Source organism: Oncorhynchus mykiss, chromosome 20, assembly GCF_057628025.1.
Source record: "Oncorhynchus mykiss isolate SJ-2025 chromosome 20, ASM5762802v1, whole genome shotgun sequence".
Classification (NCBI taxonomy): domain Eukaryota; kingdom Metazoa; phylum Chordata; class Actinopteri; order Salmoniformes; family Salmonidae; genus Oncorhynchus; species Oncorhynchus mykiss.
The window spans coordinates 22,312,223-22,339,409 of NC_143041.1; the positions used below are offsets into that span (position 1 = coordinate 22,312,223).

The 27,187-nt window shown below is 41.4% G+C and overlaps 1 protein-coding gene and 1 long non-coding RNA gene across 4 annotated transcripts; both read left to right on the forward strand.

The window, feature by feature from the left end:
• Window positions 1-738: 738 nt before the first annotated feature.
• LOC118957516 (E3 ubiquitin-protein ligase CHIP-like) lies at window positions 739-8,473 on the forward strand. 2 transcript variants are annotated; one of them, XM_090212615.1, is made up of 3 exons: window positions 739-1,930; window positions 5,594-5,732; window positions 7,176-8,473. In XM_090212615.1, the coding sequence occupies exons 1-3, from the start codon at window positions 1,740-1,742 to the stop codon at window positions 7,200-7,202; spliced, it is 357 nt and encodes a 118-aa protein (XP_090068741.1). In that variant the 5' UTR covers window positions 739-1,739; the 3' UTR covers window positions 7,203-8,473. The 2 variants fall into 2 exon arrangements, with proteins under 2 accessions (XP_090068741.1, XP_090068742.1); XM_090212616.1 differs by lacking the exon at window positions 5,594-5,732.
• Window positions 8,474-10,531: 2,058 nt separating this feature from the next.
• LOC110513651 (uncharacterized) lies at window positions 10,532-26,456 on the forward strand. Of its 2 annotated transcripts, none has more exons than XR_016489431.1 (2): window positions 10,532-10,884; window positions 25,159-26,456. It is a non-coding gene; the product is annotated as an uncharacterized LOC110513651 (long non-coding RNA). The 2 variants fall into 2 exon arrangements; XR_005046807.2 differs by lacking the exon at window positions 10,532-10,884 and adding an exon at window positions 21,292-23,715.
• Window positions 26,457-27,187: the final 731 nt, after the last annotated feature.

The window sequence follows — 27,187 nt, forward strand, 5'->3', positions numbered from 1 at the left end:
TATAATTAAGACATTCAAGAGTGTCCATCCCTGCAAGTTAAAAGGCCGTACAATTGAAATTCTGCATAATGGCACGGCATTTCATAAACATAAGTTGATATGCTTTAGTTTTCTGCCATATGACTGGCAACTTTGTTTATAAGGTCAAATATATTTACAATTTACATTTAAACAATTTATATTTACAATTTTCTTATCCCAAAAAATATTACTAATTTACCTAGCTATTATCAAGCTGCAAATTATGGTGCTTGGACAATGGTGTTATTGCAATCGGAAAAAATAAAGTAGATGATTTTTCCACTTGGAGTCGATAGATTTGCTGGACCATATTCATGGTTTCCTCATGCGTGAAGGTGGTGGAATTAGAGAATTAAGGCATGGTCAGAATACGTCTTTTCATTAGACATCTCTGCCACACATTAATTTATTCAATCTCCTCCCAAAATGATTAGCAGGCGAATAGCATGCTATTCATGCTTAAATTCGTCACAATAGGCATGGAGAGAAGTGCATAGAAAGGGAATTGCGTTCCAAATACGCATGCTTAACTCGAGCCGGAATCAGGCACAGTGTCCCAGTGTGTAATGAATACAGTCTTGAACAGTCTTTTTATGCTTCCTTCATTAGGAAAGTTCAGACTTTTTCACTTTTTCAAAATTGTATTACTTTACAGCCTTATTCTAAAATGGATTTAAACTCAATCTACACACATCCCCATAATGTCACACCTTTTTGTAAATATATCACATTTATTTAAGTGTTCAGACCCTTTACTCAGTACTTTGTTGTGAAGTACCTTTGGCAGTGATTACATCCTTCTTGGGTATGACACTACAAGCTTGGCACACCTGTATTTGGGGGACTTTATCCCATTCTTCTCTGCAGATCCTCTCAAGGTCTCAGGTTGGATGGGGGTGCATTGCTGAACAGCTTTTTTCAGGTCTCTCCAGAGATGTTTGATCGAGTTCAAATCCGGGCTGGGCCACTCAATTGAGACTTGTCACGAAGCCACCCCTGCGTTTTCTTGGCTGTGTGCGTAGGGTCGTTGTCCTGTTGGAAGGTGAACCTTTGCCCCAGTTTGAGGCCCGGAGCGCTCTGGAGTAGGTTTTCATCAAGGATCTCTCTGTACTTTGCTCCATTCATCTTTCTCTCGATCCTGACTAGTCTCCCAGTCCCTGCTGTTGAAAAACCTCTCCACAGAACTATGCTGCCATCACCATGCTTCACTGTAGGGATGATTTTGGCTAGGTGATGAGCAGTGCCTGGTTTCCTCCAGACATGACACTTGGCATTCAGGCCAAATAGTTCAATCTGGGTTTCATCAGCCCAGAAAATATTGTTTCTCATGTCTGAGAGGCCTTCAAGTTGTAGAACTACCTCAAGGATGATCAATGGAAACAGGATGCACCTCAGCTCAATTTCGAGTATCATAGCAAATGGTCTGAATACTTATGTAAATAAGGTATTTCTGTTTTTGCAAACATTTCTAAACCTGTTTTTGTTGTGTCATTATGGGGTGTTGTGTGTAGATTGAGGGGAAAAATGTATTAATATATTGTTAGAGTTACGCTGTAACATAACAATGTGGAAAAAGTGAAGGGGTCTGAATACTTTCTGAATGCACTGTAGATGTGCAGTATTGGGTCGAGTGCAATTTATAATGCTGTCAACATTCTAACTATACCCAGTACTAGGCATCTCTGAGGCAGTATTACTGTTTTCAATGGACTACATTCATGTCTGGACCTTTTCTGTCGGCAGCTTACAATCTGGCCAAGGAGCAGAGACTGAACTTTGGAGACGACATCCCGAGTGCCCTGCGGGTCGCTAAGAAGAAGCGCTGGAATAGCATTGAGGAGAAGCGCATCAACCAGGAGAACAAGCTGCATGCATATCTCACCAAACTTATCCTAGCAGAGAAGGAGAGGTGAGGGAGGGACCGGGAGCTAGGCTTTTGGGCAGATAATCATACTAGTGTATGAGCAAAATGTCTGCACTGATATTCCTAAATTTTGGCCCATTCCACCTGACAGCTGGTGTAACTGAGTCAGGTTTGTCGGCCTCTTTGCTCGCACACGCTTTTTCAGTTCTGCCCACAAATGTTCTATAGGATTGAGGTCAGGGCTCTGTGATGACAACTCCAATACCTTGACTTTGTTGTCCTTATGCCATTTTTCCACAACTTTTTCGGTCCGAGAACCTTCTAGAGCCACGTACCTCACCACGCACTATCGACCTGAGGTCTAGAACAGGTTTCTAAAGTTTCGTAACTCTAGGTCTGACTGTTCTTTTTTAGCTCGAACAAAGCTAACTAATGAAGGCAGTGTATGTCTCTACGCACCCCAATGTGTCCCTCCTTCCAAGCTGTGCTTGTGTGTGATTTAGTTTTTCTTTGACATTTTATGGGAAAAATGACTGATTTACAGTTCATGGGGGTTGCCTAATCACACAAATGAAGTTTTGGAAAGATCTGACTTTTTTAACCCTTTGAAACAGCCCCTGTGACACCAATTATGGCACTTCCGGTTGGCACAGGAAGCTATAGGTAAACACATATCCTCATTGGGGTATGCCTTTACAGAATCCTGAGTTTTAAGTGTTTATGTTAAGAACTGACCGATTTACACAGGGTTGAATGCACTATTTATCACAAACTGCTGGTTGGGTATGGAAAAACACGTTTAGGGTGATTTTAACCACTTCCGGTTGCTTCAGGAAGCTTAGAATCGACACAGGTAGACCTCATAGTGTCCTGATGGACTGTCATTGAAGACAGGTTCATAAGGCATTCATAACCCACATAGGCTGCAGGTTGACTTTAGAGGAGCAGGCAATGTATTCCTATGGGGAGAGATGTCGTTGTAATCTGTGAGATCAAAAAAAAACGGTTTTACTGTTAAGGGTTAAAGCCACACGGTCAAGGTTAGGCTTGCACAGATCGGGAGGACCTCAGGAGCGTACCTGAGGTCGAATTGTGCTTCTCACCCTAACGGTTCTCTCACTGTCACCCAAAAGCAAATGACATTTAGGGCCAGGCTTCATTTTGGGCCTACTTTTTTCACGGTCGCTGCACTCAGAGCGAGCTACGGTCAAGCAGGGCATCTCGTTGAACTCGGAACGGCCTAGAGAATATGGAAATGCCATTGCAGGCTCTGTGTGTCTTTAAGCACCGCACTTTGTCACTCCATCCTTGCTGTGTGTGTGTGTGTGTGTGAGAGAGCTTTTCTTTGACATCTGTTGGGAGAAATGACTGACTTACAGTTCATGGGGGTTGCCTAATCACACATATGAAGTTTTGAAAAGATCTGACATTTTTAACCCTTGGAAACAGCACCTATGACACCATTTTAAGACACTTCCGGTTTACACAGGAAGCTGAAAGTGAACACGTGGTAGGCAATTATAGAATTTTGAGTTTTAAGTCTTTATGTTAAGAACTGACTTATTTACGGAGTGTTTAGTGAGTGTGTGTGTGTTATTTCAGAAAATCACAGAAATCTCGTAGAACTCCGAAGCACACTTTAAAAAGATTTGTATGAACAAGCTGCAACTGGATCTGTAACTGTTTGGTGACAAACCACACAAATTACTCACCAGACAACTTCGAAAAAATGTGAGTGACAGAATGATTCACAAAGTTAAATCTGCATCTGGGGAATTACTCTCTTCCCCCAAAGACATCAATGACAGATTCCGGCAGTTTTATGAGACTCTATATACATCTAAAGCGGATCCTATAACCCCTTAATTATGCAAACATTTTTGGAGGACTGTAATCTTCCTGCCCTTGAACCAGGAAGATTATAACTTCCTGAATAAGGAAATATCTCTTGATGAAATTCAAGAAACAATTAAATCTCTAAAGAGTGGCACCCCGGGCCCAGATGGATACCCTGGTGAATTCTATAAAACATTCAGCAACATGCTCTCTCCCTACCTGCACAAAATGTTTGTTCAGGCCAATGAACAATGTCCTTCTACTTTGGACGAAGCGTTCATTACAGTTATACATAAGAAGGGTAAGGATCCAGAAGAGGTAGGGTCATACAGACCAATATCTCTCCTTAATACAGACCAAAAGATTTTAGCAGGCTTAGCACTTTAATTGGCAAATTGGTCCATTCGGATCAGACCGGCTTTATCCCTAACAGAAACGCATTCTTCAATCTCAATATTATGTATTCTCAGATGTTACCCAACGTGGACCTTGCCGTCATATCTCTTGACGCCGAAAAGGCCTTTGACCAAGTTCCTACAGAAATGTAATATTGGAGATGAGTTCATAAATTGGATCCAGCTTTTATATAGGAACCCCTGTGCCAGAATACTCACTAACCAATCATTGTCGCCCCGATTTAACCTTAACGGGGGGACAAGGCAGGGTTGTGCGCTGTCGCCTATGCTCTTCGCCCTAATTATCGAACCGCTCGCTCAGACGATTAGATCTCATGCAGCAATCCACAGCTATAATACTAAAGATACTCTAAATAAGATTTCCCTATACGCAGATGACATCCTCCTCTATGTAACAGAACCCCAGGCTAGTATCCCAGCTATTCTTGATGTGATCAATTTGTTTGGTACCTTCTCGGGATACAGAATAAATTGGAACAAGAGTGAATTAATGCCCATACGGTCGCAAAACACCTCCTGGCTAGAACCTCTCCCATTTAAGTTATCTTCAGAAAAATTGACCTACCTAGGAATTGTAGTTACCAATCAATACACCTTACTATTTAAAGAGAATTTCCCCCCTCTGATACAAAAACTCAAAGCAAACATACTTTTACATAAACATACATAAACATATTTTGGAGAACTCTCCCAATTTCTCTACTCGGAAGAATTAATGCCATTAAAATGGTCTTCTTACCACAACTGCTCTACCTATATCAGAACATCCCAGTATTCATACCTAAATCCTTTCATAAACAACTGGACTCAATTATCAATCCTTTCATCTGGGATTATAAAACACACAGGATAGGTAAAAAACACCTCTGTAAATCCAAGATGGAAGGAGGATTGTCTCTCCCAAATTGTATATTTTATTGGGCCGCTAACCTGGGCTGCTAACCTCCGCGTTGTTACGTTTCTGCTGGATGACGCACTTCCGGCATCCAGCTGGCTTACTATGGAGCGTGAGGAGTGTCACCCCTTCTCTATTGGTGCTGTGATTTTGTCGCCTGTCAATCTGGAGATGTCACTTTATTGTAACAATCCTATTATACATAGCACAGTCCGAATATGGAAGCAAATTAAAGTCCACTTTGAGCTTAGACCAATGTCATTCATGCTCCCTGTCGCCAGGAATCCCTCCTTTGCCCCTTCTAACCTTGATAACACCTTTGAGCGATGGGGGGAGCTGGGGATAAGTACCATAGGGGATTTATACATAGAAGGGACCTTTGCTTCCTTTGAGTTGCTGAGGGAAACATAATTTTTTCAGATACCTACAAATTAGAGACTACGTTAGAAAACACCTCCCAACATTTGGGAATGCTAAACCTTCCATGTTTGACAGATGCATAAAAATATGCCCCACCTCAGATAAACTGATATTGATATATGATGCTTTTCAATCTGTTAGCACACCTTCTACAGATGCCATCAAGGCAAAATGGGAGGAAGAACTAGGGACTGACATTTCTGTGGCAGACTGGGAAGAGAGCTTGGAGTATATCCACACATGCTCCATTAATTCCAGACATCGTCTCATACAATTCAAGGTATTACACAGATTACACTTTTCCAAAACTAAACTGCATAGGATATTTCCACATCCCTTACATGTGATAAATGTCAGGCTGCCTCTACTCCACTGCTCCACTGCTTTGCCTTATGGTCTAGCTTCCATGGTTATTGGTGTGGAATTTTTGGGATCCTCTCTGAAGTTTTGGAGACTTCAATAGATAACCCGCTTCTGATAATCCTGGGAGTATCTGAGTCCCTAAACGGATTAACCAACCCCCAAAAACAACTAATCTCGTACGGGATAGGGAAAGATTGAATATGTTCGTAAATGATCACCAGTCAGATGGTCGCGGCTAGGGATGCCATCTGGGCCGGCAGCCTTGCGAGGGTTAACAAGTTTAAATCTTTTACTCACATTGGCCACGGAGAAGGAGAACCCACAGGCTTTGGTAGTGGGCCGTGTCAGTGGCACTGTATTGTCCTCAAAGCGAGCAAAGAAGTTTTTTAATTTGTCTGGGAGCAAGACGTTGGTGTTCGCGACTGGGCTCGTTTTCTTTTTGTAATATGTGATTGACTGTAAGACCCTGCCAAATGCGTTTCGTGTTTGAGCTGTTGAATGGCAACTCTACTTTGTCTCTATACTGACACTTTGCTTGTTTGAGGGAATAGCTGCATTGTTTGTATTTGTTAATGTTTCCAGTCGCCTTGCCATGATTAAAAGAGGTGCTTCTCTTTCAGTTTTGCGCGAATGTGCCATCAATCCACGGTTTCTGTTTAGGAAAGGTTTTAATAGTCACAGTTGGGTACGATATCTCTGATGCACTTGCTAATAAACTCGCTCACCGAGTCAACGTTATTGTCTGAGGCTATCTGGAACATATCCCAGTACACGTGATTGCTTCAATCTTGAAGTGTCGAATCCGATTAGTCAGATCAGCATTGGATAGACCTGAGCAGGGGCGTTTCCTGTTTTAGTTTGTCTATAGGCTGGGAATCTTTAAAAAAATGGAGTCGTGGTCAGATTTGCCAAAGGCAGGGCTTTGCATGCATCGCAGAAGTTAATGTGGCAATGATCCAGAATGCTACGACCTCGTGTCACTCATTCGATATGCTGATAGAATATAGGGAGTCTTGTTCTCACGTTAGCTTTGTTAAAATCCCCAGTTACAATACATGCAGCCTCGATGTATGGTTTCTAGTTTACATAGAGACCAGTGAAGTTCTTTCAGGTTGGAGGGATATATGCAACTGACTATTTTCGAAGAGAATTCTCTTGGAAGATAATGCGGTCAGCATTTGATTGTAAGGAATTCTAGGTCAGGTGAACAAAATTACTTAAGTTCCTATATGTTGTAGTGATTACACCATGAGTCGTTAATCATAAGGCATACACCTCCGCCCTTCACTATATCACAGTAATAAGGTGTAGTTAAATAAGTTCTAGTTAATCAAATCACTTTCTCTACTTCCCGTCCCAGGTCATTACCTGGACCAGAAGAGGCTAAAACAGGGCCTGTACCGCCACCCATGGGATGACATCTCCTATGTGCTTCCTGAACACATGTCAATGTAACTGATGACAGCGAGTCGGCACCTCTGGATGTCAACACTCGGATATGACGGGAAGCATTTTCACCTTATCACTTCAACAACCTCTGCCTTTGGGCAGGGTAAATCCAGAGGTGGGGGGGATATGGGGGAAGAGGGGAGCGTTAGTTTTATTAGGTCACTAAAGAAAAAGGGAATAATTTACGTTATTTAAGTTATGAGTTCAATCGTTAACAAAAAAAAGGAGCCGAACCAATGCAAGCTGCAGCTGTGGTCACACTAGGTGACTGGGAAAACTAGGTCACCGGTTCACAAATGGGATAGTGGCTTTTTGACCATGCCACCTGGTTGTTTGGTCCATCGCCTACTCGCTTATATTTTATTTTCATATCTCTTACTAAACTCTCAAACGATTAACAGTTGGTTGAGCTGTATAATATAGGGCTAGCCCTGCTTTAGGCCTCTAGGGTGTGTGCTGTTGAAAGTTAGCATGCTTTCTGGGTGACTTGGTAATGCACATAACATGAACACTGGCTTGCCTATGGAGAAGTAGTCTTGGTCGGTAAACCTGCATCCCTCAATGGAGTGTAAGCCTTGAACGATCCACCGTCATGTACATTACAAAACCAAAGTATTGTGTGAGGTTTTATTTACACATTTAATCTAGTTTCCGACCTTAATCCCCTTCCAAAGTTGTGTAGCCTATTATGGTGTGTACTCTGTGGCTGTTCAAGATAAGGGGGCACGGTTTAACTAGCTGAATGTTAGTGTTGATTTGCCACTGCCTTTTTTTTTTTTTTTAGGATCCCAATTATCTGTTGCAAAAGCAACAGCTACTCTTCCTGATGTCCTTTCTCATCCCCTCTGTCATTGGACGAAACGATCATGTTAACTTTATTTTCATCCATTTAGATTTCAAGAAATTACAAATGTGTTATTTTAAAATGTTTCAAAATAAAGGAAAAGGCAATAAACAGTCCTACTTTTGAAGGGGTTAATTGCTTTAAAATGTGAGTCTTAAATGCATCTTTTGCGAGGGACCATGAAGGCAGTGTATTTTATCTGGGAAAATAGTGTCTGATTTGCACGTTATGTCTAGATTATTGCTACCAGTAGCCATTTTTCTTTGTCCTCAATGTTCTGTGACAGGCATGTTTGTACTTCGTTTTATTTAAATGTGAATTAAAAATGCTTCTTAGTTTATTAAAACCAAGCATGTCTAACTTTTCATTGTGGCTATTTATTATCACTAAGTGATGCATGTAGCAGCTGTGCTGGTCGACACACATTGGTGTGAAGGATTTAGTATTATCCAAATATATCAAATAGTATATAGGTTAACTGAGCATATACAGTTAGTGGATAAATTATTTTGTGTGGGAATATACAGTGGCAAAAAAAAGTATGTGAACCCTTTGGAATTACCTGCATTTCTGCATAAATTGGTCATACAATTTTATGTGATCTTCATCTAAGTCACAACAATAGACAAAACAAACAATTATATGTTATGTCTTTATTGAACACACCATGTGAACCCTTGTATTTAATAACAAGTGAACCCTCCTTTGGCAGCAATTAACCTCAACCGAATGTTTTCTGTAGTTGCGGATCAGACCTTCAAAGGTCAGGAGGAATTTTGGACCATACACTTTTACCAAACTGTTTCAGTTCAACAATATTTGTAGGATGCCTGGTGTGAACCACTCTCGGGTTCATGTCACAGCATTTTAAATCTGCTTAAAGTCGGGACTGGGCCATCTTCTGTTGAAGCCATTCTGTTGTTGATTTACTTCTGTCTTTTGGGTCATTGTCCTCTGTTGCATCACCCAACTTCTTTTGCGCTTCAATTGGCAGACGGATAGCTTTACATTCATTCTTCACATAAGACAATGCTTCTTGTAGATAGCAAACTTAAATTGTGATTTTTTTTTTTAATAGGGCAAGGCAGCTCGAACCAACATCTCTGATCTTGTCTCATTGATTGGACTGGACAATTTTCAGCAAGTTGCAACATTGAAATAACCACTTTTCCATAAACAAGCTCATAGACAGCACAGCAAACAATTGTACATCCAGAGTGCATCAAACATGATTTAGAGCTTGTTTATGGAAAAGTGGTTATTTCTGTATTTTCAACGTTGCAACTTGACGAAAACCGTCCAGTGTTCATTTCATCTCAAATAGACAGCACAGCAAACATGATTGCCGTGCTGTCTATTTGAGATGAAATGAACAACTGTGGACAGTTTTCAGCAACTTGCAACACAGAAATATACACTTTTCCACAAACAAACTCTAAATTCTTGTTTGATGCACTCTGGATGAAAAAAAAAATTGTGCTGTCTATTTGAGATGAAATTAACACTGGACAGTTTTCAGCAAGTTGCAACATTGAAATACAGTTATAGACACTTTAACATCTATAACATAAGGTCTATAAGGTCTATAACATGTTTGATGCAATTGGCAAGTAAAATTTTGTCCACACCTGCGTTTTTGGGATGTTAGGAACACTGTCAGCAAGAGGTATTGTAAGAGAACACCCCCCTGAAATGGACAAAAATGAATGGGAAGTCATTGGCACTTGACAAACCATATACACGGTGTCCAATACAACTCAATTCGGCGTCGTTTCGTTCAAAGTTGATTGCCATATGGCAAATGCCAGGTGTAAACACTTTAAAAATCCAACAGGTGTGTGTGTGAGAGCTTTTCTTTGACATCTGTTGGGAGAAATGACTGATTTACAGTTCATGGTTGCCTAATCACACAAATGACGTTTTGGAAAGATCTGACTTTTTTAACCCTTTGAAACAGCCCCTGTGACACCAATTACGGCACTTCCGGTTGGCACAGGAAGCTATAGGTAAACACATATCCTCATTGGGGTATGCCCTTTACAGAATCCTGAGTTTTAAGTGTTAAGCCTACCCCCTACTTTTTCGAACATTCTGTTAAAAATCGCGCAACATTTCAGCGTCCTGCTACTCATGCCAGGAATATAGTATTTGCATGTGATTAGTATGTGTGGATAGAAAACACTCACGTTTCTAAAACTAGTTAAATCACGGCTGTGGCTATAACAGAGCGTGTGTTTCATCGAAAAGCGCAAGAAAAACTGGTCACTGAAAACGAAAAAATATCCATGCGCCACTTGCATGTCTTGTTTAAGGGACACCAAATTAAATGGTGCTGAGATTGCAATTCCTACAGCTTCCACACGATGTCGCCAGTCTTGTCAATTTCTGGGAGTTATTTCTTGGTCAAACAAAGAAGAAACCCCATTCCATCCGGTCTCCGACAGGAAGTTTTGGAAGAGAGATTTCCGAACATGATTTGAAGACGTGGAGCTATTGAATTACACATCGCCCCGTGATCAATTTGATAGATTATTAACGTTTACTAATACCTAAAGTTGTATTACAAAAGTATTTCGAAGTGTTTTGTGAAAGTTTATCGTCGACCTTTTTAATTTTAAAAAATGACGCTGCGTTTTGAAACGGTGTTTTTTTCTGAATCACACAGTTTCCATATATGGATATTTTGGTTATATATGGACCGATTTAATCGAAGAAAAAAAAGACCCAATAGTGATTAGGGGGCAGATAGGAGTGCCAACAAAGAAGCTCGTCAAAGGTAATGAATATTTTATTTATGCTATTTGTGTAGCGCCGGCTACGCTAATTCTTTTGTTTACGTCGCCTTCAGGTATTTCGGGGTGTTGCATGCTATCAGATAATAGCTTCTCATGCTTTCGCCGAAAAGCATTTTAGAAATCTGACTTGTTGGCTAGATTCACAACGAGTGTAGCTTTATATCAATACCCTGTGTTTTAATGAACGTTTGAGCACAGAACAGTATGTTTCAGTAACAACACGTTTGTGGCGTCTGTCTTCACACAGCAGGCGTATTCGGAGAAACATATTGCTAATTAGCTCAGGTAGTCCACTCTGTCTAACGTAAATAAGCGCTGTGAGATGGAAATATGGTCGTGTGGGAACCCCAGCCCTATAAAGCTGTGTATCAATTTAAATTTTAGTTTTTTGAAAATGGGTTATCACGGATATGAAAGATACGGTCATCACGCCTCCAAAAACATATCGCTAGCGATGCTTGTTTAATGTTCAGAACTCCCCCTCCAGAATACGCCTCTTCACCCAATGATTTAGCCACATGTATGTCTAATGTAACGTTATCTCATGATGACAAAGTCAAGCGTTAGCTAACAGCTAGCCTAGCTCAAATGTCGGTTATTAAACTAACGTTACCTAGCTACCGATTAGTGGTGAACTACACACAAAAACAAACATCTTTAACCTCACCCGTTCGAAAGAATTTCATATACAGACGATTGATGTGCCAGTATATTTCAATTTCAAGTCTTAATTGATTTGCTTTTCCCATTGAACTGTAACTATACTATAACAGAGAGCTAAGAGCTAGCTAGTTTGTTGTCATGCTGACGTCGGATATACGACGGAGCACCGCGAGGTAAGATTCAATAACAAAAAAGTTACCAATACCCCAAAACCAATCCTTACCATTAGTAGTTTTATGGTAGAAATTGCCTCAAGGTCATATTACATCATGTTAACATCAAGTGTTTGAAATATTTAGGAAATTATGTTTTGCTGATAAAATACTGTAACGACCCTGCGTTTATAAGCGCGGAAATCGACTCTGCCGCACGATCACCTCGGCGCGCTATCCAAACATGCAATTTCACTAGAGGCACGCATTTCCCAAAGTGTTTGAAATCTTTTGGAAATTATGCTTTGCCTGTTAAAATACGTAAAATTGATTTCCTCAAATATTATAAAATATCTCCGAGGTTGAAATTCTCCAAATGGCACTTCATTTCTGTTGTGTTGTAATTTTATGATAGAAATTGCCTAATGTTAATCACCAATGTCACTGACTAAAATGCATACAATTATTTATATTATTATTGAAAAAGATCTCATGGTTGAAATTCTACAAATTATACCTCCATTCTGTCCTTTAGTAGTGTTTCTGTAGAAATTGCCACAAAAGTCATATTAAATCATGTTAATCACCAATGTTGGAAATCTGACTAAAAGGATATTTTCTGAGTAAAGTACACAAAATCGTGTAGTAGTTTTATGGTAGAAATATTCTCATGTTCACGAAAAGTGGTTGAAAACCTTTGGAAGTTATGTTGTTTTTTACCCCCCTTTTCCCCCATGAACTGTAAATCAGTCATTTCTCCCAACAGATGTCAAAGAAAAGCTCTCTCACACACACACACACACACAGCAAGGATGGAGTGACAAAGTGCGGTGCTTAAAGACACACACAGCCTGCAATGTCATTTCCATATTCTCTAGGCCGTTCCGAGTTCAAGGAGATGCCCCGCTTGACCGTAGCTCGCTCTGAGTGCAGCGACCGTGAAAAAAGTAGGCCCAAAATGAAGCCTGGCCCTAAATGTCATTTGCTTTTGGGTGACAGTGAGAGAACCGTTAGGGTGAGAAGCACAATTCGACCTCAGGTACGTTCCTGAGGTCCTCCCGATCTGTGCAAGCCTAACCTTGACCGCGTGGCATTAACCCTTAACAGTAAAACAGTTTTTTTTTTTGATCTCACAGATTACAATGACATCTCTCCCCATAGGAATACATTGCCTGCTCCTCTAAAGTCAACCTGAAGCCTATGTGGGTTATGAATGCCTTATGAACCTGTCTTCAATGACAGTCCATCAGGATACTATGAGGTCTACCTGTGTCGATTCTAAGCTTCCTGAAGCAACCGGAAGTGGTTAAAATCACCCTAAACGTGTTTTTCCATACCCAACCAGCAGCTTGTGATAAATAGTGCATTCAACCCTGTGTAAATCGGTCAGTTCTTAACATAAACACTTAAAACTCAGGATTCTGTAAAGGCACACCCCAATGAGGATATGTGTTTACCTATAGCTTCCTGTGCCAACCGGAAGTGCCATAATTGGTGTCACAGGGGATGTTTCAAAGGGTTAAAAAAGTCAGATCTTTCCAAAACTTCATGTGTGTGATTAGGCAACCCCCATGAACTGTAAATCAGTCATTTTTCCCATAAAATTTCAAAGAAAAACTAAATCACACACAAGCACAGCTTGGAAGGAGGGACACATTGGGGTGCGTAGAGACATACACTGAGATATACATTAGTTAGCTTTGTTCGAGCTAAAAAAGAACTGTCAGAACTAGAGTTACGAAACTTTAGAAACCTGTTCTAGACCCCAGGTCGATAGTGCGTGGTGAGGTACGTGGCTCTAGAAGGTTCTCGGACCGAAAAAGTTGTGGGAAAATGGCGTAAGGACAACAAAGTCAAGGTATTGGAGTTGTCATCACAGAGCCCTGACCTCAATCCTATAGAAAATGTGTGGGCAGAACTGAAAAAGCGTGTGCGAGCAAAGAGGCCGACAAACCTGACTCCGTTACACCAGCTGTCAGGTGGAATGGGCCAAAATGTAGGAATATCAGTGCAGACATTTTGCTCATACACTAGTATGATTATCTGCCCAAAAGCCTAGCTCCCGGTCCCTCCCTCACCTCTCCTTCTCTGCTAGGATAAGTTTGGTGAGATATGCATGCAGCTTGTTCTCCTGGTTGATGCGCTTCTCCTCAATGCTATTCCAGCGCTTCTTCTTAGTGACCCGCAGGGCACTCGGGAAGTCGTCTCCAAAGTTCAGTCTCTGCTCCTTGACCAGATTGTAAGCTGCCGACAGAAAAGGTCCAGACATGAATGTAATACTGCCTCAGAGATGCCTAGTACTGGGTATAGTTAGAATGTTGACAGCATTATAAATTGCACTCGACCCAATACTGCACATCTACAGTGCATTCAGAAAGTATTCAGACCCCTTCACTTTTTCCACATTGTTATGTTACAGCGTAACTAACAATATATTAATACATTTTTCCCCCTCAATCTACACACAACACCCCATAATGACACAACAAAAACAGGTTTAGAAATGTTTGCAAAAACAGAAATACCTTATTTACATAAGTATTCAGACCATTTGCTATGATACTCGAAATTGAGCTGAGGTGCATCCTGTTTCCATTGATCATCCTTGAGGTAGTTCTACAACTTGAAGGCCTCTCAGACATGAGAAACAATATTTTCTGGGCTGATGAAACCAAGATTACACACTGGGACATGCCGTGCCATTATGCAGAATTTTATTGTACGGCCTTTTAACTTGCAGGGATGGACACTCCTGAATGTCTTAATTATAGGCTACCCCGACTTTGTCTCCTATTTCTATCATGTTAAATATTAACCACTATCAGTATCGACTGTGAGTAGGCATAATAATAACACTTATTCAACTGCCAATTTACTATTAGTTCCCTTCAGTAGGTATAACCTAACCCCTAAAGGTTTACCTTTATTTGCTTCCTCTGTAAACGCCGTCACGGCCATGTGGCTATTGCTAAGGATCATTAGTAACAATTGATAACATAATAAAAGGCTAATTAAATCGTTTATGGAGCGGAACACTGATTAAGACAGCAGTTTGAACCCGATGTATGGCACCATACTTGGCTGTGTCATCACCCAGTTCCATGGTTGGTGCAGGCAATAGATGTTGTACACTATTCTCTATGTACACAAATATTCCAACATTACCACAACATTACCACATAAGTGAGTGTGGCAATTTTTAGAATGAATCAAACCACTGTTTACTTTCTTTCATGCCGAAAGGTTCTCCAAGTTATTTTTTTATGATTCATAAATACTTTCCTAACCCTAAATTTTAAAAAAATACTCTGATCTTGTAGGTTACAAGATCAGAGTATTTAAAAAAAATCTAAATCAAATCAAATCAAATTTTATTTGTCACATGCAGATGTTAATGCGAGTGTAGCGAAATGCTTGTGCTTCTAGTTCCGACAATGCAGTAATAACAAGTAATCTAACTAACAATTCCAAAACTACTGTCTTGTACACAGTGTAAGGGGATAAAGAATATGTACATAAGGATATATGAATTGATGGTACAGAGCAGCATAGGCAAGATACAGTAGATGGTATCGAGTACAGTATGTACAAATGAGATGAGTATGTAAACAAAGTGGCATAGTTTAAAGTGGCTAGTGATACATGTATTACATAAGGATACAGTCGATGATATAGAGTACAGTATATACGTATGCATATGAGATGAATAATGTAGGGTAAGTAACATTATATAAGGTAGCATTGTTTAAAGTGGCTAGTGATATATTTACATAATTTCCCATCAATTCCCATTATTAAAGTGGCTGGAGTTGAGTCAGTGTCAGTGTGTTGGCAGCAGCCACTCAGTGTTAGTGGTGGCTGTTTAACAGTCTGATGGCCTTGAGATAGAAGCTGTTTTTCAGTCTCTCGGTCCCAGCTTTGATGCACCTGTACTGACCTCGCCTTCTGGATGATAGCGGGGTGAACAGGCAGTGGCTCGGGTGGTTGATGTCCTTGATGATCTTTATGGCCTTCCTGTGACATCGGGTGGTGTAGGTGTCCTGGAGGGCAGGTAGTTTGCCCCCGGTGATGCGTTGTGCAGACCTCACTACCCTCTGGAGAGCCTTACGGTTGAGGGCGGTGCAGTTGCCATACCAGGCGGTGATACAGCCCGCCAGGATGCTCTCGATTGTGCATCTGTAGAAGTTTGTGAGTGCTTTTGGTGACAAGCCGAATTTCTTCAGCCTCCTGAGGTTGAAGAGGCGCTGCTGCGCCTTCTTCACGATGCTGTCTGTGTGAGCGGACCAATTCAGTTTGTCTGTGATGTGTATGCCGAGGAACTTAAAACTTGCTACCCTCTCCACTACTGTTCCATCGATGTGGATAGGGGGGTGTTCCCTCTGTTGTTTCCTGAAGTCCACAATCATCTCCTTAGTTTTGTTGACGTTGAGTGTGAGGTTATTTTCCTGACACCACACTCCGAGGGCCCTCACCTCCTCCCTGTAGGCCGTCTCGTCGTTGTTGGTAATCAAGCCTACCACTGTTGTGTCGTCCGCAAACTTGATGATTGAGTTGGAGGCGTGCGTGGCCACGCAGTCGTGGGTGAACAGGGAGTACAGGAGAGGGCTCAGAACGCACCCTTGTGGGGCCCCAGTGTTGAGGATCAGCGGGGAGGAGATGTTGTTGCCTACCCTCACCACCTGGGGGCGGCCCGTCAGGAAGTCCAGTACCCAGTTGCACAGGGCGGGGTCGAGACCCAGGGTCTCGAGCTTGATGACGAGCTTGGAGGGTACTATGGTGTTGAATGCCGAGCTGTAGTCGATGAACAGCATTCTCACATAGGTATTCCTCTTGTCCAGATGGGTTAGGGCAGTGTGCAGTATGGTTGAGATTGCATCGTCTGTGGACCTATTTGGGCGGTAAGCAAATTGGAGTGGGTCTAGGGTGTCAGGTAGGGTGGAGGTGATATGGTCCTTGACTAGTCTCTCCAAGCACTTCATGATGACGGATGTGAGTGCTACGGGGCGGTAGTCGTTTAGCACAGTTACCTTAGCTTTCTTGGGAACAGGAACAATGGTGGCCCTCTTGAAGCATGTGGGAACAGCAGACTGGTATAGGGATTGATTGAATTTGTCCGTAAACACACCGGCCAGCTGGTCTGCGCATGCTCTGAGGGCGCGGCTGGGGATGCCGTCTGGGCCTGCAGCCTTGCGAGGGTTAACACGTTTAAATGTCTTACTCACCTCGGCTGCAGTGAAGGAGAGACCGCATGTTTTCGTAGCAGGCCGTGTCAGTGGCACTGTATTGTCCTCAAAGCGGGCAAAAAAGTCATTTAGTCTGCCTGGGAGCAAGACATCCAACTGGTGTTGAAACGGAGACAAATATGCATATATTTAGATATCTTTCCTTCATTGATCCATAATATTCTGAACCCGTTCTCTCAATATATTCTATTGAGTCTGTTGACAAAAACCAAAGTGAAAAGGTGTACTGTATTTAAAGGGATGACTTATTAAGACAAATGTACTGAAAACCCTATTGAATAAAAACTCCACGAGAACATCTGTTGGCCAGCCAGTGGGAAGGTTTCTAGCAGTTCAATTACACTTATTTGGCGTGCGCAAGTGAACCACGCCTACAAAGCCTGTTACGCACCTTAATAAGGTTACTCTGAATACCAACTACTAAAAAGTATATAGGAAAGGCGTAATTTCCTAAATCGGACCCTTAGTGAATACAGGCCCAAACTTAATCTGTGTCTAGGAAACTGGCCTTGAGGGTTGGTCCTGACCTCTCTGCAGGTTGCCGATGGCCTCGTTGTAGTTCTCCAGCTCCAGGTGACACTGGCACAGGAAGAAGTGGGCTTTGACAGAATGGGGGTCCAGTTCCAGCGCGTGCTTGCAGTCCGCCAGGGCTTTGTCGTTCTGCTTGCAGCTTCACTTGGCACAGAGTACGGTTGGTGTAGTACACCGCCACTGAGGGGTTACGGTTCTGTTGGCAAGATGTATACACACACACAGGTGCAACCACGCACGTTAGGCCTACATATTGCACAAGCTATTTTTGTAAGAGTGCATCAGACCAAGCTACTTCTATTCTGACATCTATTCAGAGTAGGTGAATAGGACAGTGTCAATATCTCATATCATATAGACTTTCAGTCATCTGAAAAGGTGTAGACATTTTACATCATCATTCCCCTTAAGAGCAGTAGCTTGCTACTCACTATGGTTTTGCTGTAGCAGGTGGCAGCTTCCTGGTACTTGCGGCAGAGGAACAGTTGGTTGCCCTGCTCCTTCAGCTCCTGTGCTGTGGAACTCTTCTCTGGGCTGCTAGCCATCTTCTCTGGTGGCTCTGCAGCGCACTGTTTCCCTATCCTGTTCCCCGTCTCTCCGGCTGGCTAGCTGTCAGGTGAAAGAATGGCCCTGTTCTTTGTCTTCTCACAAACTAGAAAAGAAAGATAGGCAGCAACAGTTGCTGCTGCGTGTGGTGAGGTGCTGTTGCAACTCATACATTGAGCCCTCACATTTCACTGGCTAGCTAGTTATGCATCAACATATGGTTGTGCAACTAAGATGCTGAAGTCAATGGTTGAGACGCATTAAAACCAGTCATTATCGGGCACACCACCTGGCCATGACCACACTGAAAGGACTGTATGTCAAAACTACGCTAACTAGCTAATGGCTGACGTTGCGCCCTCCCTCAGTCCCTGTGTCACTACACAAAACAAGGTAGCTAGCTAGCTAGTTGCGTTGGTAAAGACCGTGGACTTTCCCCATTGGTTTGCTGATATGGTTTACTGAGTCAAACGTCTGCTACAATGCAACGTCCAAATCCCACAGCTAAGCAACGATGCTAACGTTAGCCCAATAGTGGAATTAAACTTAGCCTAGCGTTACATGTTATATTTAAAGGGAGAATTAGCTCTGGAAGCCATCTAAACGTGAATCGATTCTCAGTTGCAGTAACGTTACGGTTCTTGAAATAAATCCCTCTAGGTTCATATCACATCAAAATAATTTCACTAATGCAAAAAAATACACACCTACTGTACACGGTCTTAACCGGTTAACACAGAACAGTATTTTTCAGTAACAACACGTTCGTGGCGTCTGTCTTCACACAGCAGGCGTATTCGGAGAAACAAATTGCTAATTAGCTCAGGTAGTCCACTCTGTCTTCCGTAAATAAGTGCTGTGAGATGGAAATATGGTCGTGTGGGAACCCCAGCCCTATAAAGCTGTGTATCAATTTAAATTTTAGTTTTTTGAAAATGGGTTATCACGGATATGAAAGATAAGGTCATTACGCCTCCAAAAACATATCGCTAGCGATGCTTGTTTAATGTTCAGAACGAACGTCACGGCTCCTAACAGAACTCCCCCTCCAGAATACGCCTCTTCACCCAATGATTTAGCCACATGTATGTCTAATGTAACGTTATCTCATGATGATAAAGTCAAGCGTTAGCTAACAGCTAGCCTAGCTCAAATTTCGGTTATTAAACTAACGTTACCTAGCTACCGATTAGTGGTGAACTACACACAAAAACAAACATCTTTAACCTCACCCTTTCAAATGAATTTCATATACAGACGATTGATGTGCCAGTATATTTCAATTTCAAGTCTTAATTGATTTGCTTTTCCCATTGAACTGTAACTATACTATAACAGAGCTAAGAGCTAGCTAGTTTGTTGTCATGCTGACGTCGGATATACGACGGAGCACCGTAAGATTCAATAACAAAAAAAGTTACCAATACCCCAAAACCAATCCTTACCATTAGCAGTTTTATGGTAGAAATTGCCTCAAGGTTACATCATGTTAACAACAAGTGTTTGAAATATTTTGGAAATGATGTTTTGCTGATAAAATACTGTAACGACCTTGCGTTTATAAGCGCGGAAATCGACTCTGCCGCACGATCACCTCCGCGCGCTATCCAAACATGCAATTTCACTAGAGGCACGCATTTCCCAAAGTGTTTGAAATATTTTGGAAATTATGCTTTGCCTGTTAAAATACGTAAAATTGATTTCCTCAAATATTATAAAAGATCTCCGAGGTTGTAATTTTATGATAGAAATTGCCTAATGTTAATCACCAATGTTGGATAACTGACTAAAATGATATTTTGTGAGTAAAATACATAAAATTATTTATATTATTATTGAAAAATATCTCATGGTTGAAATTCTACAATTTATACCTCCATTCTATCCTTTAGTAGTGTTTCTGTAGAAATTGCCTCAAAAGTCATATTAAATCATGTTAATCACCAATGTTGGAAATCTGACTAAAAGGATATTTTCTGAGTAAAGTACACACAATCGTGTAGTAGTTTTATGGTAGAAATATTCTCATGTTCATAAAAAGTGGTTGAAAACTTTTGGAAGTTGTTGTTTTTCTCCCCCTTTTTTCCCCCAATTTCATGGTATCCAATTGTTAGTAGTTACTTTACTATCTTGTCTCATCGCTACAACTCCCATACGGGCTCGGGAGAGACGAAGGTCGAAAGCCATGCGTCCTCTGAATTTAGAGGAGCAGGCAATGTATTCCTATGGGGAGAGATGTCGTTGTAATCTGTGAGATCAAAAAAAACCTGTTTTACTGTTAAGGGTTAATGCCACACGGTCAAGGTTAGGCTTGCACAGATCGGGAGGACCTCAGGAATGAGGGGAGAGGTGTCGTAATCTGTGTGTGTGTGTGAGCTTTTCTTTGACATCTGTTGGGAGAAATGGCTGATTTACAGTTCATGGGGGTTGCCTAATCACACAAATGAAGTTTTGGAAAGATCTGACTTTTTTTAACCCTTTGAAACAGCCCCTCTGACACCAATTATGGCACTTCCGGTTGGCACAGGAAGCTATAGGTAAACACATATCCTCATTGGGGTATGCCTTTACAGAATCCTGAGTTTTAAGTGTTTATGTTAAGAACTGACCGATTTACACAGGGTTGAATGCACTATTTATCACAAACTGCTGGTTGGGTATGGAAAAACACGTTTAGGGTGATTTTAACCACTTCCGGTTGCTTCAGGAAGCTTAGAATCGACACAGGTAGACCTCATAGTGTCCTGATGGACTGTCATTGAAGACAGGTTCATAAGGCATTCATAACCCACATAGGCTTCAGGTTGACTTTAGAGGAGCAGGCAATGTATTCCTATGGGGAGAGATGTCGTTGTAATCTGTGAGATCAAAAAAAACCTGTTTTACTGTTAAGGGTTAAAGCCACACGGTCAAGGTTAGGCTTGCACAGATCGGGAGGACCTCAGGAGCGTACCTGAGGTCGAATTGTGCTTCTCACCCTAACGGTTCTCTCACTGTCACCCAAAAGCAAATGACATTTAGGGCCAGGCTTCATTTTGGGCCTACTTTTTTCACGGTCGCTGCACTCAGAGCGAGCTACGGTCAAGCGGGGCATCTCGTTGAACTCGGAACGGCCTAGAGAATATGGAAATGCCATTGCAGACTCTGTGTGTCTTTAAGCACCGCACTTTGTCACTCCATCCTGTGTGTGTGTGTGTGTGTGTGTGAGAGAGAGCTTTTCTTTGACATCTGTTGGGAGAAATGACTGACTTACAGTTCATGGGGGTTGCCTAATCACACATATGAAGTTTTGAAAAGATCTGACCTTTTTAACCCTTGGAAACAGCACCTATGACACCATTTTAAGACACTTCCGGTTTACACAGGAAGCTGAAAGTGAACACGTGGTAGGCAATTATAGAATTTTGAGTTTTAAGTCTTTATGTTAAGAACTGACTTATTTACGGAGTGTTTAGTGAGTGTGTGTGTTATTTCAGAAAATCACAGAAATCTCGTAGAACTCCGAAGCACACATTAAAAAGATTTGTATGAACACGCTGCAACTGGATCTGTAACTGTTTAAAAAAAATTGAGTTTGGTGACAAACCACACAAATTACTCGCCAGACAACTTCGAAAAAATGTGAGTGACAGAATGATTCACAAAGTTAAATCTGCATCTGGGGAATTACTCTCTTCCCCCAAAGACATCAATGACAGATTCCGGCAGTTTTATGAGACTCTATATACATCTAAAGCGGATCCTATAACCCCTTAATTATGCAAACATTTTTGGAGGACTGTAATCTTCCTGCCCTTGAACCAGGAAGATTATAACTTCCTGAATAAGGAAATATCTCTTGATGAAATTCAAGAAACAATTAAATCTCTAAAGAGTGGCACCCCGGGCCCAGATGGATACCCTGGTGAATTCTATAAAACATTCAGCAACATGCTCTCTCCCTACCTGCACAAAATGTTTGTTCAGGCCAATGAGGATGGAGCTCTCCCTTCATTACAGTTATACATAAGAAGGGTAAGGATCCAGAAGAGGTAGGGTCATACAGACCAATATCTCTCCTTAATACAGACCAAAAGATTTTAGCAGGCTTAGCACTTTAATTGGCAAATTGGTCCATTCGGATCAGACCGGCTTTATCCCTAACAGAAACGCATTCTTCAATCTCAATATTATGTATTCTCAGATGTTACCCAACGTGGACCTTGCCGTCATATCTCTTGACGCCGAAAAGGCCTTTGACCAAGTTCCTACAGAAATGTAATATTGGAGATGAGTTCATAAATTGGATCCAGCTTTTATATAGGAACCCCTGTGCCAGAATACTCACTAACCAATCATTGTCGCCCCGATTTAACCTTAACGGGGGGACAAGGCAGGGTTGTGCGCTGTCGCCTATGCTCTTCGCCCTAATTATCGAACCGCTCGCTCAGACGATTAGATCTCATGCAGCAATCCACAGCTATAATACTAAAGATACTCTAAATAAGATTTCCCTATACGCAGATGACATCCTCCTCTTGATGTGATCAATTTGTTTGGTACCTTCTCGGGATACAGAATAAATTGGAACAAGAGTGAATTAATGCCCATACGGTCGCAAAACACCTCCTGGCTAGAACCTCTCCCATTTAAGTTATCTTCAGAAAAATTGACCTACCTAGGAATTGTAGTTACCAATCAATACACCTTACTATTTAAAGAGAATTTCCCCCCTCTGATACAAAAACTCAAAGCAAACATACTTTTACATAAACATATTTTGGAGAACTCTCCCAATTTCTCTACTCGGAAGAATTAATGCCATTAAAATGGTCTTCTTCCCACAACTTCTCTACCTATATCAGAACATCCCAGTATTCATACCTAAATCCTTTCATAAACAACTGGACTCAATTATCAATCCTTTCATCTGGGATTATAAAACACACAGGATAGGTAAAAAACACCTCTGTAAATCCAAGATGGAAGGAGGATTGTCTCTCCCAAATTGTATATTTTATTGGGCCGCTAACCTGGGCTGCTAACCTCCGCGTTGTTACGTTTCTGCTGGATGACGCACTTCCGGCATCCAGCTGGCTTACTATGGAGCGTGAGGAGTGTCACCCCTTCTCTATTGGTGCTGTGATTTTGTCGCCTGTCAATCTGGAGATGTCACTTTATTGTAACAATCCTATTATACATAGCACAGTCCGAATATGGAAGCAAATTAAAGTCCACTTTGAGCTTAGACCAATGTCATTCATGCTCCCTGTCGCCAGGAATCCCTCCTTTGCCCCTTCTAACCTTGATAACACCTTTGAGCGATGGGGGGAGCTGGGGATAAGTACCATAGGGGATTTATACATAGAAGGGACCTTTGCTTCCTTTGAGTTGCTGAGGGAAACACAATTTTTTCAGATACCTACAAATTAGAGACTACGTTAGAAAACACCTCCCAACATTTGGGAATGCTAAACCTTCCATGTTTGACAGATGCATAAAAATATGCCCCACCTCAGATAAACTGATATTGATATATGATGCTTTTCAATCTGTTAGCACACCTTCTACAGATGCCATCAAGGCAAAATGGGAGGAAGAACTAGGGACTGACATTTCTGTGGCAGACTGGGAAGAGAGCTTGGAGTATATCCACACATGCTCCATTAATTCCAGACATCGTCTCATACAATTCAAGGTATTACACAGATTACACTTTTCCAAAACTAAACTGCATAGGATATTTCCACATCCCTTACATGTGATAAATGTCAGGCTGCCTCTACTCCACTGCTCCACTGCTTTGCCTTATGGTCTAGCTTCCATGGTTATTGGTGTGGAATTTTTGGGATCCTCTCTGAAGTTTTGGAGACTTCAATAGATAACCCGCTTCTGATAATCCTGGGAGTATCTGAGTCCCTAAACGGATTAACCAACCCCCAAAAACAACTAATCTCGTACGGGATAGGGAAAGATTGAATATGTTCGTAAATGATCACCAGTCAGATGGTCGCGGCTAGGGATGCCATCTGGGCCGGCAGCCTTGCGAGGGTTAACAAGTTTAAATCTTTTACTCACATTGGCCACGGAGAAGGAGAACCCACAGGCTTTGGTAGTGGGCCGTGTCAGTGGCACTGTATTGTCCTCAAAGCGAGCAAAGAAGTTTTTTAATTTGTCTGGGAGCAAGACGTTGGTGTTCGCGACTGGGCTCGTTTTCTTTTTGTAATATGTGATTGACTGTAAGACCCTGCCAAATGCGTTTCGTGTTTGAGCTGTTGAATGGCAACTCTACTTTGTCTCTATACTGACACTTTGCTTGTTTGAGGGAATAGCTGCATTGTTTGTATTTGTTAATGTTTCCAGTCGCCTTGCCATGATTAAAAGAGGTGCTTCTCTTTCAGTTTTGCGCGAATGTGCCATCAATCCACGGTTTCTGTTTAGGAAAGGTTTTAATAGTCACAGTTGGGTACGATATCTCTGATGCACTTGCTAATAAACTCGCTCACCGAGTCAACGTTATTGTCTGAGGCTATCTGGAACATATCCCAGTACACGTGATTGCTTCAATCTTGAAGTGTCGAATCCGATTAGTCAGATCAGCATTGGATAGACCTGAGCAGGGGCGTTTCCTGTTTTAGTTTGTCTATAGGCTGGGAATCTTTAAAAAAATGGAGTCGTGGTCAGATTTGCCAAAGGCAGGGCTTTGCATGCATCGCAGAAGTTAATGTGGCAATGATCCAGAATGCTACGACCTCGTGTCACTCATTCGATATGCTGATAGAATATAGGGAGTCTTGTTCTCACGTTAGCTTTGTTAAAATCCCCAGTTACAATACATGCAGCCTCGATGTATGGTTTCTAGTTTACATAGAGACCAGTGAAGTTCTTTCAGGTTGGAGGGATATATGCAACTGACTATTTTCGAAGAGAATTCTCTTGGAAGATAATGCGGTCAGCATTTGATTGTAAGGAATTCTAGGTCAGGTGAACAAAATTACTTAAGTTCCTATATGTTGTAGTGATTACACCATGAGTCGTTAATCATAAGGCATACACCTCCGCCCTTCACTATATCACAGTAATAAGGTGTAGTTAAATAAGTTCTAGTTAATCAAATCACTTTCTCTACTTCCCGTCCCAGGTCATTACCTGGACCAGAAGAGGCTAAAACAGGGCCTGTACCGCCACCCATGGGATGACATCTCCTATGTGCTTCCTGAACACATGTCAATGTAACTGATGACAGCGAGTCGGCACCTCTGGATGTCAACACTCGGATATGACGGGAAGCATTTTCACCTTATCACTTCAACAACCTCTGCCTTTGGGCAGGGTAAATCCAGAGGTGGGGGGGATATGGGGGAAGAGGGGAGCGTTAGTTTTATTAGGTCACTAAAGAAAAAGGGAATAATTTACGTTATTTAAGTTATGAGTTCAATCGTTAACAAAAAAAAGGAGCCGAACCAATGCAAGCTGCAGCTGTGGTCACACTAGGTGACTGGGAAAACTAGGTCACCGGTTCACAAATGGGATAGTGGCTTTTTGACCATGCCACCTGGTTGTTTGGTCCATCGCCTACTCGCTTATATTTTATTTTCATATCTCTTACTAAACTCTCAAACGATTAACAGTTGGTTGAGCTGTATAATATAGGGCTAGCCCTGCTTTAGGCCTCTAGGGTGTGTGCTGTTGAAAGTTAGCATGCTTTCTGGGTGACTTGGTAATGCACATAACATGAACACTGGCTTGCCTATGGAGAAGTAGTCTTGGTCGGTAAACCTGCATCCCTCAATGGAGTGTAAGCCTTGAACGATCCACCGTCATGTACATTACAAAACCAAAGTATTGTGTGAGGTTTTATTTACACATTTAATCTAGTTTCCGACCTTAATCCCCTTCCAAAGTTGTGTAGCCTATTATGGTGTGTACTCTGTGGCTGTTCAAGATAAGGGGGCACGGTTTAACTAGCTGAATGTTAGTGTTGATTTGCCACTGCCTTTTTTTTTTTTTTTAGGATCCCAATTATCTGTTGCAAAAGCAACAGCTACTCTTCCTGATGTCCTTTCTCATCCCCTCTGTCATTGGACGAAACGATCATGTTAACTTTATTTTCATCCATTTAGATTTCAAGAAATTACAAATGTGTTATTTTAAAATGTTTCAAAATAAAGGAAAAGGCAATAAACAGTCCTACTTTTGAAGGGGTTAATTGCTTTAAAATGTGAGTCTTAAATGCATCTTTTGCGAGGGACCATGAAGGCAGTGTATTTTATCTGGGAAAATAGTGTCTGATTTGCACGTTATGTCTAGATTATTGCTACCAGTAGCCATTTTTCTTTGTCCTCAATGTTCTGTGACAGGCATGTTTGTACTTCGTTTTATTTAAATGTGAATTAAAAATGCTTCTTAGTTTATTAAAACCAAGCATGTCTAACTTTTCATTGTGGCTATTTATTATCACTAAGTGATGCATGTAGCAGCTGTGCTGGTCGACACACATTGGTGTGAAGGATTTAGTATTATCCAAATATATCAAATAGTATATAGGTTAACTGAGCATATACAGTTAGTGGATAAATTATTTTGTGTGGGAATATACAGTGGCAAAAAAAAGTATGTGAACCCTTTGGAATTACCTGCATTTCTGCATAAATTGGTCATACAATTTTATGTGATCTTCATCTAAGTCACAACAATAGACAAAACAAACAATTATATGTTATGTCTTTATTGAACACACCATGTGAACCCTTGTATTTAATAACAAGTGAACCCTCCTTTGGCAGCAATTAACCTCAACCGAATGTTTTCTGTAGTTGCGGATCAGACCTTCAAAGGTCAGGAGGAATTTTGGACCATACACTTTTACCAAACTGTTTCAGTTCAACAATATTTGTAGGATGCCTGGTGTGAACCACTCTCGGGTTCATGTCACAGCATTTTAAATCTGCTTAAAGTCGGGACTGGGCCATCTTCTGTTGAAGCCATTCTGTTGTTGATTTACTTCTGTCTTTTGGGTCATTGTCCTCTGTTGCATCACCCAACTTCTTTTGCGCTTCAATTGGCAGACGGATAGCTTTACATTCATTCTTCACATAAGACAATGCTTCTTGTAGATAGCAAACTTAAATTGTGATTTTTTTTTTTAATAGGGCAAGGCAGCTCGAACC